The sequence below is a fragment of the Tiliqua scincoides genome, chromosome 8, assembly GCF_035046505.1.
Source record: "Tiliqua scincoides isolate rTilSci1 chromosome 8, rTilSci1.hap2, whole genome shotgun sequence".
Lineage (NCBI taxonomy): Eukaryota > Metazoa > Chordata > Lepidosauria > Squamata > Scincidae > Tiliqua > Tiliqua scincoides.
Genome location: NC_089828.1, coordinates 34,134,944 through 34,148,165, shown reverse-complemented (window position 1 = coordinate 34,148,165; position 13,222 = coordinate 34,134,944). Strand labels below are relative to the sequence as shown.

The following is a 13,222-nucleotide window of genomic DNA, read 5'->3' as shown; positions in this document are numbered from 1 at the left end:
CAGTAGATCCAAAATCAGGTTATTTTGGGAGCAGTGTTAAAGACACATGAATATATGAAGCTGTCACTATAGCAAGTCAGACCCATGGGCCATCTGGCTCAGTACTGACTATATGAACTGGCAGCAGATCTTCAGGTGGAGGGTCCTTCCTAGCTCTGCTACCCAAGGTGGAATTGATCCCAAATGTGTAGGAAAGGCCCTTTTCGCCTGAAAACTTGGGAAGCCCAATCCCAAGCAATGATGCACTTGATGTGCTAATGGCCTGGTTTGGTGAAGCTTCATATGTTCAGATTTAAACCTTAATTCACACCTTAACTCTTCCATTCTTTGCTTGACTTTATTTATTTATTTTTAATCTAGAGACCAACAACAAGAAAGTGGTGTCTCATGAAGCCATGCTAGGAGGCAAACTTGCTGCCAGGACCAGCTTTACCCTCAACCGCTCCTCAACCACGAACTTGCGGACAGAAGACCTGACAGGTGTGTCCTCCTTTCTTTAACCTGTGCTGACTCCAGGTTGGGTTTTGCTTTATGGATTCACAAGGCAGCTCACAAATTGACAGCAGTTTGACTTCTGTTGCAAGTGAAGAAAAATTCTTTCTAATCAGGTCTTTAGTCCTCACCACTGAACAGTTGAGGATGCCTCAGAATTTTCTGATGAAATCTTAGATGTTCTGGCTGGCAGCTCCTGGTAATCCCAGCGGTGGACTCTCTCTGCTTGGTACAGACCTTGCTATCCTTTCTCATCAACTTTGCTCCCCTGTTTAGTAACAAAGAAGCTCTTACCATTCCGTCCCTTATTTGCTTCATTATGTTAACTTTAGGAGCTGCCTTGTACCGCAGGCTTAAGGAATACAGGATGACAGAGGAGGAGCTGAAGGAGAATGGCTACCCACTGCCATGTCCAGAGAAAGCAGGTCGTGCCGTCGTCTTCACTGTGGAAGAGAAGAAGACCACAGATGGTAAGCAGTGCCAGAGGCAGGCCGCTTTGGCTCAGTGCTTCTTATTTGATTCTTAGAGAGATTCTGCAAGGCATCCAGTGTGTCTTGAACCCTCTCTTGACCAGGCTCACATGCGATACCTTCATCACTTGTTCACTGAGGACCATAGCTGCTAAGGGGTGGTGAAGGCTGGTCTCTTTCTGAATTTCAGTTTTCATTTAAATAAGCAAATGCACTTTCTTTCATGGTTGAAATACAGGCCAAGTGTATGGGCAACTTTCTGCCCAACAGCACACTAAGAAGTAAACGTGCCCTCACCTTCCAGTTGTCTGGCCACTGAGAACAAAGGTGCTGGGTTGACTGACACTTGATCCTTGTCTTTCCTTATATTTTATCAAATTAAGTTTAGATTTCATTAATGCAATTAAATGACTTTAGGATATATTAGGTGACCTGGGTATTTATCAGTGACTACCTTGCCACACTCATGCAGAGTTCTTGCACATGATGGCGGATGGCGTGCACACAAACTGCAAGTGATGATCTTATGCTTTGTAAGAATATGTGATTGGCATCTTGGGCCCTATTCTCCAACTGACCTTTTTATGCAACTTCATTTGGGTGGTCCTAGGCGGCGGGACCTTTTCTGTGGTGGCTCCATAGTGTTTGAATTCCCTTCTTTGGGAGGTTTGTTAAGTTCTTGGGTACTTTGCCTTTAGGTGGACCACTGTAAGCCTTTCTGTTTTGCAACGTTGCTTATTGATTAGCTTTTCCTAAACTAATGCTTTTTGGTCTTTCGTCTTTAGTGTGCGTGTGAAGTTTTTTTTCTGGGGGGGAGTAGTTGTGATGTTTTATAAATGGTTGATCACTTAGCTGGGATACTGTCCTGAAAAGCAAGGTAAAAATGCATGAAATAATAAAAATGTTTGGAAGGCCCATATACACACAAGTTGAAACCCCTTTGAGGAGGGGCATTAGGGTCTCAGAGAAAATTGCATTGGGAGCACTTCTTGGGAGCTTGGGTGGTCCAAACCTTTCCCAGCATCAAAAGCAGAGTTCCTCCTCTTCTGATGGATTTTGACTGTATCTCTGTCCTTCAACATTTTGAACTGTCTTGCAGTTATCCATTGTGCCACAAGAGGGCACAGTTGCATGGCATTAAAAAAAACAAACACCTCTTCCTCCTTTCAGTTGCTGTGAATCAAATGCCAAGTTTGTAGTTGGTTGGGATTTCTTAAATCAATTTTATAAGGAGGTGGGGAACAAATGAGTGATTTCCATAAAGCACATAGATTTTTTTTAAGCTTTTCTTTGATTGACATGAGTCTTCAGGATCCCCCCCCCCCCGTTAGAGAGAATATAATGGAGATTGAATGCTCACCTTTCATGTTCTTCCAGGGTCCTGTAGGATCTGCTGCCGCTGCGGCACTGAGTACATGGTGACAGCATCAGGAAACTGTGTCCGCAAGGAGGAATGCGTTCACCACTGGGGGAGACTGCGCAAACAAAGAGGTAATCGTTGCTTAAATTGGCATTTTGCTTAACTTGTCACATCTCTCTTGAGAGTTAATGTGGCATAAGGGGGTGTAACCAGGGAGACCTGGATTTGGGTGCCTGCTTAGTCCTGAAGCTTGTAGAGTCATTCTCTATGAGCCAAGCCTACTTCATAGGGCTGCTCTTAGGACTGAATGTGAGAGGGACCCCATGCATATCATTCAGAGTGTCTTGGAAGAAAGTAAGGTAACAAATGGGATTGAATAATAAACCCTTGACATCTTGCAGTGTGGGGTGTAAGTAGATACATTGAAGGGAGAGGTGAGGCCCCCTCCTTGTGCATGGCCAGAATCAGCTGGTATTTGGCTCATCCCTGTCCTTTAGTGGCCATTGCACTCTGGCTGTGTATGAGGGAGAGGTGAGACAGCAAGGCCCTCTTCACTGGACTGGCTGGCACTAGCAGCCATTTGGCTCCTCCCTTATTATTATTATTATTATTTTCCAAGCTGTCTCAGTTCACAGCCATTCCACCTTGCTATTCTGTCATGCCATGATTAGCAGTTCAGAAGTATCATAAGAATACAAGGAGAGCCCTGCTGATTCAGACCCAGGTCCACCCACCCCAGCATCCTACTTTCACCAGTGGCCAGCCAGGGGCCTCTGGGAAGCTCAGAAGCAGAAGGCAACAACTCTCACCTGTTGTTGCTTTCCAGCTGCTGGTATTCCAATGTCGGTACTGGTATGTGCTCATTTTCCTCCTAGCTGTCCCTTTTCCCTCTGCATTGTATCTATGTACCATGTGTGGCATTTTACAAAGAGTGAAAGGGAAGGTCCCTGCCCCAGGAGGCTCACTCACAAGAGACTCACATCACAATCTGTGATGCAGGGGAGAGAGAAAAAGATGGAGTAAACAGGGAAGACTATGCTGTTCTTTCATTAACACAGTACTTATTATAGCAGAGGGAGAATAAGGGATTGTGCCCCGAGAGCTTCATGGAAAAGTGGGGTTTTGAGGAGGGATTTGGAAGAACTCCAAGAGGATGCAGAATGCAAGTATCCAGAAGGTGATTGTGTCCAACTAGAAAAACCAGAGCAGGCTATTGTTGCAGTAATCCTTTTAGCTACCCACTTCCAAGAGAGTTGCAGGTGAATTTGGACATAGCCCCTTGGCAGCATTGGGGTGGAACAGGACTGAATGCCACCAGTCAGACCCACTGGATTCTGTCCCTAGTAGGGCTGTGGCTGTTAACAAACTTGCTTTTTGGGAAAGCTGGCATTGGTGAGGTATTCTCCTGCTTGAGTGTTTCTCTTTTGGTTTTCAGTGCCTGGTGGCTGGGAAACACATTACAACTGCTGTTCAGGAGCAGTGGGCTCACCAGGGTGCCAAGTTGCAAAAGTAAGTAGGGCAGTGCCTGACATTGGTTCGTCTTTCCCAGTATGGTCTCTTCTAACCAGCAGTGGCTCTCCAAAGTCTTGGGCAGATATTTTTTTCCCTAGCTCTGCTACCCAAGATTCTTTTTAACTGGAAATGTCTGTGGCTGAGCCCAGGGCCTTCTGTATGCCAAGCCTGATAGGGCACAGTTATGACCCCTCCGTATCTAGTTCAATCAAGGTCTGTATAACCGCATGAGAAACCTGCTGACTCAGCCCAAAGTTACATCTCATCCAGCATCCAAGAGTGGCTAGCCATGTGCCTTAGAGAAGCCCACAAACAGGACGCGAGGACCCTGGCAGCTAGTATTCTGAGACAGCTTGCCTCTGAACATTGGGGTGCTTTATGATTGTCATAACTGGTTGCCACTAATAGTGGTTCATAGGCTTTGTCTACTCCCCCTTTAAATCCATTTAAGGTAGTGGCCATCACTGTATCTTTTAACAGCAAGTGCCATAAATCAGTTACACATTGTGTGAAATACTTCCTTTTACCTGCTCAGAAATCTTCTGCTGGTGACTGGATGAGCCTGCTTTTTAGAATGAGAGAAATACATCTTCCCTCTCGCTCATGTGTTCCTCTCTCAACCCCCTCAGGACCAAACATAAAATATGTTGACTCAGCTTGGCTTTCGCAAGCTCGGTAAAACCAGCCGCTCTTGTTTTGATGATTTCTCTGAGTTAAATGGAAAGGATGCCGGTGAGGTTGGTGGAAGCTAGAGGGCACTTTATCTTTTCTCCTGAAGTATCTCCGCTTCCTCTTCCTTTCTTGTTTTAATTTTTTACTCTTCTTCCTCCTTAAGCAACATGTCCATGATGGCCGAAAGGAGAGCCTAGAGGGGTTTGTAAAGACGTTTGAGAAGCTCCACAATGCAGATGGCTATCCCGGCATCTACGCCTTAGACTGTGAAATGGTAGGTCCCCCAGGGATGGATGGAACTGCATAGAGGCAGAATGGTGCCAGGGGAAGGTGTGTAAGCGAGATTGTGTATTTAGAATAAATTGCTGGGGTCTAGGCAGTCCAAACTCTGCCACCTGTGTAAATGATAATATTTGTATTTTCTTCCTTTGGAAGAAGATGTCCTTGATTGGGTCACTCCTCCTCTGCACTCTAGAAGGCAGGAGCATGCAGTTCAGACTTGTCTTTGTCCTCCTGTGGGAGCAAGCCTCCCCCAGTTCCAGTCCTGCCTTGCTCCACAGCAAAGGGCATGGATGGAGTTCCTCCATTCTGTTCAATTGGGGAGAAAAAACAAAAGAAGCCAGGAGGGTTGTTTATGCAGTACCTGCCTCTCTGTTGCTAACCTGAAGGTGCTAGTGGGCTCAAGAATAGCAAGCATGCTCAACATCTGATCTTGGGTGGAGGAGGAGAAGAAACTTTGAGGGCTTGATAAATCATGACCACAGCTTTTCTCAGGCTCACCTGATGTGTTTGACTGAGAAAGTTGGTGGGGAGAAATGCCTGCCTGATTAGGTGTGACTTCTTCCCCAGAGATGATGCCCATCAGCCCATCAATGTGGAACAGGGAGAAACACTGTCTGGAGTAGATGTGATTGTGTTTCCTCCAGAGGTGACACTGCACTCTCTGACAAAACAGATCATGGTTATTACCAAGGCCCCAGATCTGGTAGCAGTAGGCTGTAGAGATTAAATCACTTTTCTCTGATAAAGAGCCTCACCCACAATTATTGGGGGCAGAGAGGGGAGCAGGTCTGGTTGTGCAAGAATCTCCCCCCCCCCCCAATTTACTTTGTTTGGCACTGACCACCATTTTGCACTTCAGTGCTGCCCAAATGGCCACTCTGCTATTTCATCTTTGTGACCTACCGGTGCCTGGACTTGAATGAGGAAAGTGGAGTCTGAACTCCTCAGGTCTCTGACCTGCTGGTTTGGCCCTCCTGATAGTTGTCCCTCTCATGCCAACAGCAGGGTTCACAAATATTTGAGATGGGATGGAAACTAACTGTAGAAAGCTCTAAGCACCATGACCCCATAAACTTTCCAATCCCATGTTGCTTCTCTTGTGTCTGCCTTAGAAAAGTAGTGTACGGAGAGCAGAAGTACTTGCTCCTCAATGGCTAGAGCTGTATTCTTTCTCTCCTTTTGGTCTGGTTGGCTGACACAGAGGCTCCCAGTTCTTCCTGACCTTTCACGGCAAGGTTCCCTGCTACAGTGATACACAGACTGCCTCTGCCTGGTTTTTCTTAAAGTCTGAAAAGTACATCTTAGGATCTCTGATGCCCAATACACCCAGCGAGCCAGGGTTGTACACTGATATATGCGCAGGTCGGCTACCGCCACAAGGGTATCAAGCCTACAGCCCCCAAAACAAACTGAAGCCTGCTAGGTATTCTCTTAGTTCTGATCCTGATGCTCCCTTTTTACATCAGGGATTCAAGTTTCAGAACATTAGGATGAAGCTGGGAAAAGCTGACAGTTGGAGGAGACAATAATGATCAGTTATTGGGTAGGGCCATGGCTCAGGGTAGAGCACCTGCTTTGCATGCAGTAGGTCCCAGGTTCAATTCCATGCCTCTCCAAGTTGGGCAAATTCCTGTCTGAAGTCCTGGAGAGCCACTGCCAGTCTGCACTGTCAGTGCAGAGTTAGACGGACAAATGGTCTGACTCAATTTGGCAGCTTCTTATGAGGCTGTTAGCTTCATATGTTTGTGGCCTGATGGGATCTCCAGGCACTCCCTCTCAAATACATATCTCATCTTCTACAGTGTTACACCAAGCAAGGCCTGGAGCTGACACGGGTCACTGTGATCAACGCAGAGCTCAAGGTGGTCTATGACACTTTTGTCAAGCCTGACCACAAGGTGGTGGACTACAACACCCGGTGAGGACATGTTACTGAGCTGTTGGCATAGCAGAAATGTTAGATTAGTGATGCCATATTATGCATGAATTGCCTCCTTCCCATCAGACTCTTGTCCTGGAAAGGGGGGGGGAGCTGATGTTGGTGTCTCTCATTCATTCACTCATTCTAAACACCAAGACAGCAGAAGTACAGTACATCCAAAGGAGGTTGCCTGTGGCATCTCTGTATGATGACCTGACCTCCTTCCTAGCAGTGTCACCCAGGGCGGGGGGGGGGGGTGAGCAAGCTGTTCAGCAGCATAGCTACATTAGAGCACTCAGTCACTCACAATGCAGAAATTCAGGAGAACTGCTTGTTCTGAGAGGAGGAGGATTTAACATCTGTGCATGAGTCTGGTTTGGGAGATGTGCCTAGATCAGGACTTTGTACAGGAAAAAAGAACTCTCTATGTTTTGAGGTGTTATTCTCAGTGCTTTTGGAGAAGTCAGAGTGTTGCTTGCCTTTCTGAATTTTGATTGGATGTCAAAAGTTTTGGAAAACACTACAGTGAGTTATGCTAATCTACAAACCAGGCTAACTGAGATCAACACACCTGGGATGACATGTACTTCCCACCCCCTGCTCAGTCCAAAACATTCTCTGTTGAAACAAGAGCATAAGAAATGGTCAGGCAGCAGCTTCTGGCCTAATCAGTGTGGATCCCTCCCTTTCCATTCAGGTTTTCAGGCGTGACCGAGGCAGATCTGGAGAACACGTCCATCACCCTGCGGGATGTCCAAGCAGTCCTCTTGAACATGTTCAGTGCTGACACCATCCTGATAGGGCACAGCTTGGAAAGTGATTTATTTGCACTAAAGGTAATATGAGGGATCATTGCCTTGCCTGTTGGGGAACTGGGCAATGATGTCATCACTTAAGGGGTTCCTTCCCTTCTTCAGGCTCCTTGGGTGGGGTGAATATGCTCCTCTCCTCCCTTGAAAAAATTCAGCCTTTTTCAGTGATGAGTGATAGGCTTAAATTCCCCTTCATAACACTTTCAGGCTTCTTTTCAGTGTTCCTTTTAACCTGATCTGACTGTTTTAAGTTGGAAGGCAAAAGAGGCAAAATCTTTAATGAGGACTGGGGTCTGTCTTTTCCCTTTCCTAGCTCATTCACCTTACGGTGGTGGACACAGCAGTCGTCTTCCCCCATCGGCTTGGCATGCCTTACAAGCGAGCACTGCGCACATTGATGGCTGACTACCTCAAGCGCATCATTCAGGACAGTGGTGAGATGGGGGGGGAGACAACTGTCAGCCAAGATGGCTGATGTTCTGATTCAACCTCCAATGACCTTTGCCTGCCTTCCTTAAAATCCCCAACTCCAGCATTTCCTTTGTAGGAATGATATAACAGCTTTTGTCCTCTTTCCGACACCTTTCTGTGGGAGCGGACCATATTCATGGGGCCCTAGCTCAGCAGTGGAGCAGATGCTGTTTAGTGAGTGCTGTTGAGTAAACCTTGGGAACACCTTCCCTGGAAGCAGCATTCCAAAGTTCTCAGGCAGTCAACATAGACAATAGGGGGCTAGAGAGAGATTACTGGCCTGGCTCCCTATGAGGCACCTTCATGTATTCAGTGGTGGAGCACTTGCTTTGCCCACAGAGGGTTGCTGGTTCCATCCCTGCCAGCATCTTCAGGTACTGCTGAAGGACTCCTTCTCTGAGGTGATGGAGGGCTGCTGCAGGTCAGGGTCGACAGTGTAACTAGACAGACCAAGGGCCTGACTGTGTTAATACTTACTGTCCTCACCGCACCACGGTCTTAATCCAGGTTGCTCCCCTCTTCCTGGCCAATTTCCTACTGCTGCTATCTGCCAAAATTTAAAGCAGTGAGAAAATTGATTATGGTAGTCACATTGACTTTTAACTTTTGGTGAAGTTTTTTCTGAACTTAAGTAGTATTGATCTTAACTAGGCATGCAACATTTAGTTGATTTGGATCAGTTACATTAATAGATGGTTTTAAAAGCTATTTTTAAGGCCCCCCCCCCCCCACTGTATTGGGCAATCTATCTAAAAATTTTAAATTGTTAATATTAAAACTTGTAATGCTCTGGAAGGTGCCCTCCCTCTCCCAACCTACTGCCGCAGAGCTTCTCTTAGGGGCTGAGGATATACTCCAATATTTTGCTGTGAGTTCTCATTAGCCTTAATATATTTTTGGTAGGAGATGGTGCAGTTAGTTCGCATTCAGTTATTCAAGTACACATACATGAGGAGTTCTAAAGTTTGCATGAGTTGGCTGTTCCTTTTAAAAAAGCCATCTAATCTAACCCTGTGCATTCAGATTTTTTTGGGGGGAGGGGTGGGATTAAGTGGAAAAATACATACAGCTCTACCCATGGCCAGCCTCTTGGTTCATCATGCTAACCCTAGACCAACAAACCACACTAGCCCACCTATCCCTGCCTGCACATTTCACCACCTGTCATGTGCTGTCACCTTAAAAACTATTTCTGTTCTTTGATTTGCTCATTGTGCTAGCCTGCAGGCCATCATTAATTGCCTCAGGAGACTAGTTGCTTCCACCTGGGGCTAATATGCCGTTTCTTGTTTTTGCCAGTCGATGGTCATGACTCCAGCGAGGACGCCCGAGCCTGCATGGAGTTGATGATTTGGAAGATCAAAGAAGATGCAAAAGTGAAGCGGTGACATGCCTGCTATCCTCTCCTCCTTGATGTCCTTGGCGCAGTGCAATAAAGCCTTCCCATGAAACTCCCTGTATCTGGCAGCAGGTGTACCCCAAACTCCCTCTTCCATGTTATCAGGTAGCTCGGGACTCAGGAGGGAGCTGCTGCCACTGGCATAGCTGCAGGGCACTGACCTTCTTTGTGCATGTGGAGCCCGTAAGGCCAGCTGCTCACCACAGCGGGAACAGAGGAGTGTTTCAGTGGCATTCAGTCTGAGAAGGCCAGACTAGACTCCAGAGGCACTTGATGCTGCAGCGTCCTCTTCTCCCCCTCCCCCATTCTATTTATAATCAGAAATGTAGCTTCTAATTCAGGTTTTCTCATTTAATTTGAGGATTCACAGCTTTCTCATGCTGCAGAATGGCAAGGAGGCTGCTGTGGCACATTGGACCAGTGGAAAAATGGACAGAGGGAGTTATGGTGTGTATGCATGTGTTGAAGGCATGGGAAGATGCTCGTCATCTGTGAACTGGTGAAGGGCAACTGAAAGCTTCTTGTTCAGGACAGGCCGCAGTTCTAATGTTGGTGGGCAGAGTGCTGGCCTCGTACCAGGAGCCCCTGGGTCAGGTTGGCAAGGAGAGTAAATCAAAATGAGGGATACTCAGAAGTCACAGTTACAAAGCAGTATTTCCTGTTCATGGGAGGGTGAGATGGGGCTTCCAAAGCTCCCCAGCTGTAGGCAGCCAGGCTGCCCTTTGTCTTCACCTATTGCCCGGGAGCTGCTGGAGATCTTCCAGTTCTGTCTTGAGCCTTCAATGACTGCTGCCATTTTTGAAGCTAGGAGAATCTGACATTCAGATTGGCTTTGGGCAGCTGCGCCAAAAAGGATGGGTGATCAGGTCATGTACAGAGTTCAGTGACATTAAAAAAGAGCATTAGGCATAAAGAAAATAAAGCACTAGGCAAAAACAGGTGTGCATGTTTTACTCTGAAGGCCTCTGCATAAATTGAGGTGGGGATGATAATTGGAAAGAGTCCTGAGTAGTCATACCCACCCCTGTTCCCATCTCCCTCTTCACCCCCTGATGTAGATTGCAGCTCCCTGGTAGCTTTCTCACTGTTCTTCCTGAACAGTTTTTACTGTCTCCTTCTTGCTGCTCTGGGGGCAGTTATGCAGCCACCTAAGGGTATTTGCTGCAGCTCTCTCACCCATCCTTATTAGTTCAGCAACCAAGCTGCTGCATATACATTTGTGAACAAATGTAATGAAGGGCATCCCACAAGGCTGGTGTGTGTGCCCTTTCCTAGATAAGAGAGGTCGGTTTTGTCCTGTTCCCTTTTCTTGTGTTTAAATGTGCAGCAGAGCAGGTGCTGTCTTTTTATTTCCCTGGCATGCTCTACTTGTGGCAAGAGCCCCACACATGTATCCTGAGCTTGTGGGAGGCACAGCTGCTCTTGGATGGGAGTTGTGCAAAAAAAAAAAAAGTGGACATTATGCAAACAGCTCCTGTGGATGGGTGCTGGTCGCAACCCTAGTGGATATTCATCTGCTAAGAGCTGATTTGTGTGAATAGCCTCCTTCACATGCTCACGAGCACCATGGCTGTCATGGGCAGTTTACATTGAGGAGGGTCCCCTTGGCCTCAGGTCCCAGTTCACTGCATCTGGGTAACACTGCCCAACAAGGCATTTGGAGCGGGTTGTGTGTCCAGCTACTGCCTAGTTTCCTGTGTGTAAATGCTCCAGGTCATGGACATAAAAATGATTATGTAAATCCTCATTAGGCTGGAAGGGTTGGCAGCTACTGCAACAGGAGGTCTGCCTTGTCTCATCCGGTACTATATTACCACTGTGAGGTTCCTGGCCACTTTGCCCTCCAAAGCATAGTAGCACACTTTGGAAAAATAGGATGTGCATTTGGGAAGAGAAGGTATATGACTTTAGGGAAACTCAACCTGAGTTGTACAGGTTTCCCCCTCTTTAGAGCACATAATCTCAAATGTAGTAGTGACATCTTAAAACACTATGAAATAGTCCTTTTGGGGGGGGCATGACTTGTCCCAGCATAAGACTTGAATATGCTAGATTTTGTGTGTTCCTCTGACTGTGAACCTGACTCCGAATCTGGGTCTGTGTTAGCCAGGTCAGTTACTGGCACAGATCAACAGCAAGAATCCTTGGATAGATATTGTAGAACGAAAGATAGTGGTTGAATCAATCTTTCTGTTCCATACACACTTTTCCCCCTTTCCTTGCATCCTTTAGCATAAAACACACTTTTCAAAAATAATTGAAACACTACAACATCTAGGGGTTTATTTTTTGACATTTTGAACCCAAAGGACATATTTACATGTACAGGCTCATTTTGGTTTTAATACCACACAACTGTCATGGCTTTCCCCACCTCTACAGAATCCTGGGAATTGTAGTTTACCAAGAGTGCAGAGAATACTGTTTTAGAGATCTTGCCCTGGAACTACAGTTTCCTTGGTTGAAGGTACTATTGTGTTAAAACTGATTTAATCCTCTACAACACTTCTGCTGCTATTTCCCATTTGCGGGTTACTAACAGCTCTCTTCTCTGCAATGTGCTCCTTCCTCCAGGTAGCTGATTTGATAAGAGTTGTACTGTTTTATGGCTGCAAGTTCTCCTCCTGTGGTTAACCTGGTCAATCCCTGCTGCATGGTTGCAGCTTACTTTACAGTTTGTAACACTGTACAGTAGTAGTAATAATAATAATAATAAAAAGCTGTAGACTTTGTATATACATTGCTGTTAACACTATTTTGTAAATTTTTTTTAAAATAAAAGCCATTTCTGACTAGTTGTCCTTTTAGCATGACGGCTGCAGAAACTATCAAGGGGGGCGGAGGAGGTAGGGAAGGTCGGGCGCTGATTCTGGAGCATCATTAAAGCACACTCATTGGCTAATTATTTATGATGTTAAATGCCTGCAGCCAAAGAGCTGATTAGTTGGTCCAAATCAATATGTGAAATTCAGGTCTTCATGGCTGCTTGACCTTTGTTGCCCCCTTAGGACTGTTGAATTCACACCTAGCAGAATTCCCAATTAGTATTATCTGGTTCCGCACCCTTCCTTCACCTTGTAGTCTCCCTGTCCCTTCCCTGCCTTTTGGGACCTTTTCTCAATCTTCCATTCATGCACATGGACACACTTGGTCTCAGCCAAATTGGCAAGTTTCACTTCCCTTACAGACACTGACCTATCAGCTGTTTAATTGCTTTTGCTCAGTGAGCATTCCATGACAGCGCACTGGCTCAAGCAGTGGGTGATGCAAAGTTTTTGCTGTCACAAGTACAATACAATATTTGAGCAATATTGGGGAGTGCACCATTTGCATGCTCTGGCACCTGTTGTGTATGGGGGAAGACTTATTATAAATTGGCCCAGGCCTGAAAATTCTCTTTCCTTTTTGCCTGGTGATCACTTGGGTGAAAATAATTCTTGTAACAAGGTTGTGAGTTATTTAAATGTTTTAACTACAAAGTGGAAAAGTTCCCTGCTCCTTAATTTTTCCCGTCCTATCTTTCTGCCCCAGGCTTGCTATTGACTTATTTTAAAATTACCACAAGCAAAGGAAAGAGAATTTTTCTTTGGGCTATACATCCTATCAAAAACAATAATTTGATGGACAGGCATTGATCATTAAAACTGTATGTACTCCAGGGTTAACATGGTAGAAACAAAGGCCCATCTTTTATTTATTTAAGAAATTTATACCCCACCTTCCCCATGCCAAAGCAAATGCCCAGGGCAGCTTACAAAGCTTTACAATCAAGTACAAAGTATCACAACAAGTAAAAAAGCATCAAACAACACGTTAAAACATTAATTTTAA

General features: G+C 45.8%; 1 protein-coding gene across 1 annotated transcript in view; it reads left to right on the top strand.

The window, feature by feature from the left end:
• Positions 1-12,170, top strand: part of REXO1 (RNA exonuclease 1 homolog) — a 34,143-nt gene extending 21,973 nt beyond the window's left edge. The window contains exons 8-16 of the mRNA XM_066636238.1: positions 361-480; positions 825-962; positions 2,340-2,453; positions 3,758-3,831; positions 4,670-4,780; positions 6,591-6,706; positions 7,407-7,545; positions 7,835-7,955; positions 9,292-12,170. Coding sequence (XP_066492335.1) covers positions 361-480; positions 825-962; positions 2,340-2,453; positions 3,758-3,831; positions 4,670-4,780; positions 6,591-6,706; positions 7,407-7,545; positions 7,835-7,955; positions 9,292-9,380 — 1,022 coding nt within the window. The 3' untranslated portion in view covers positions 9,381-12,170. The remainder of the gene's footprint in view (positions 1-360; positions 481-824; positions 963-2,339; positions 2,454-3,757; positions 3,832-4,669; positions 4,781-6,590; positions 6,707-7,406; positions 7,546-7,834; positions 7,956-9,291) is intronic.
• The last annotated feature ends 1,052 nt before the right edge of the window (positions 12,171-13,222 follow it).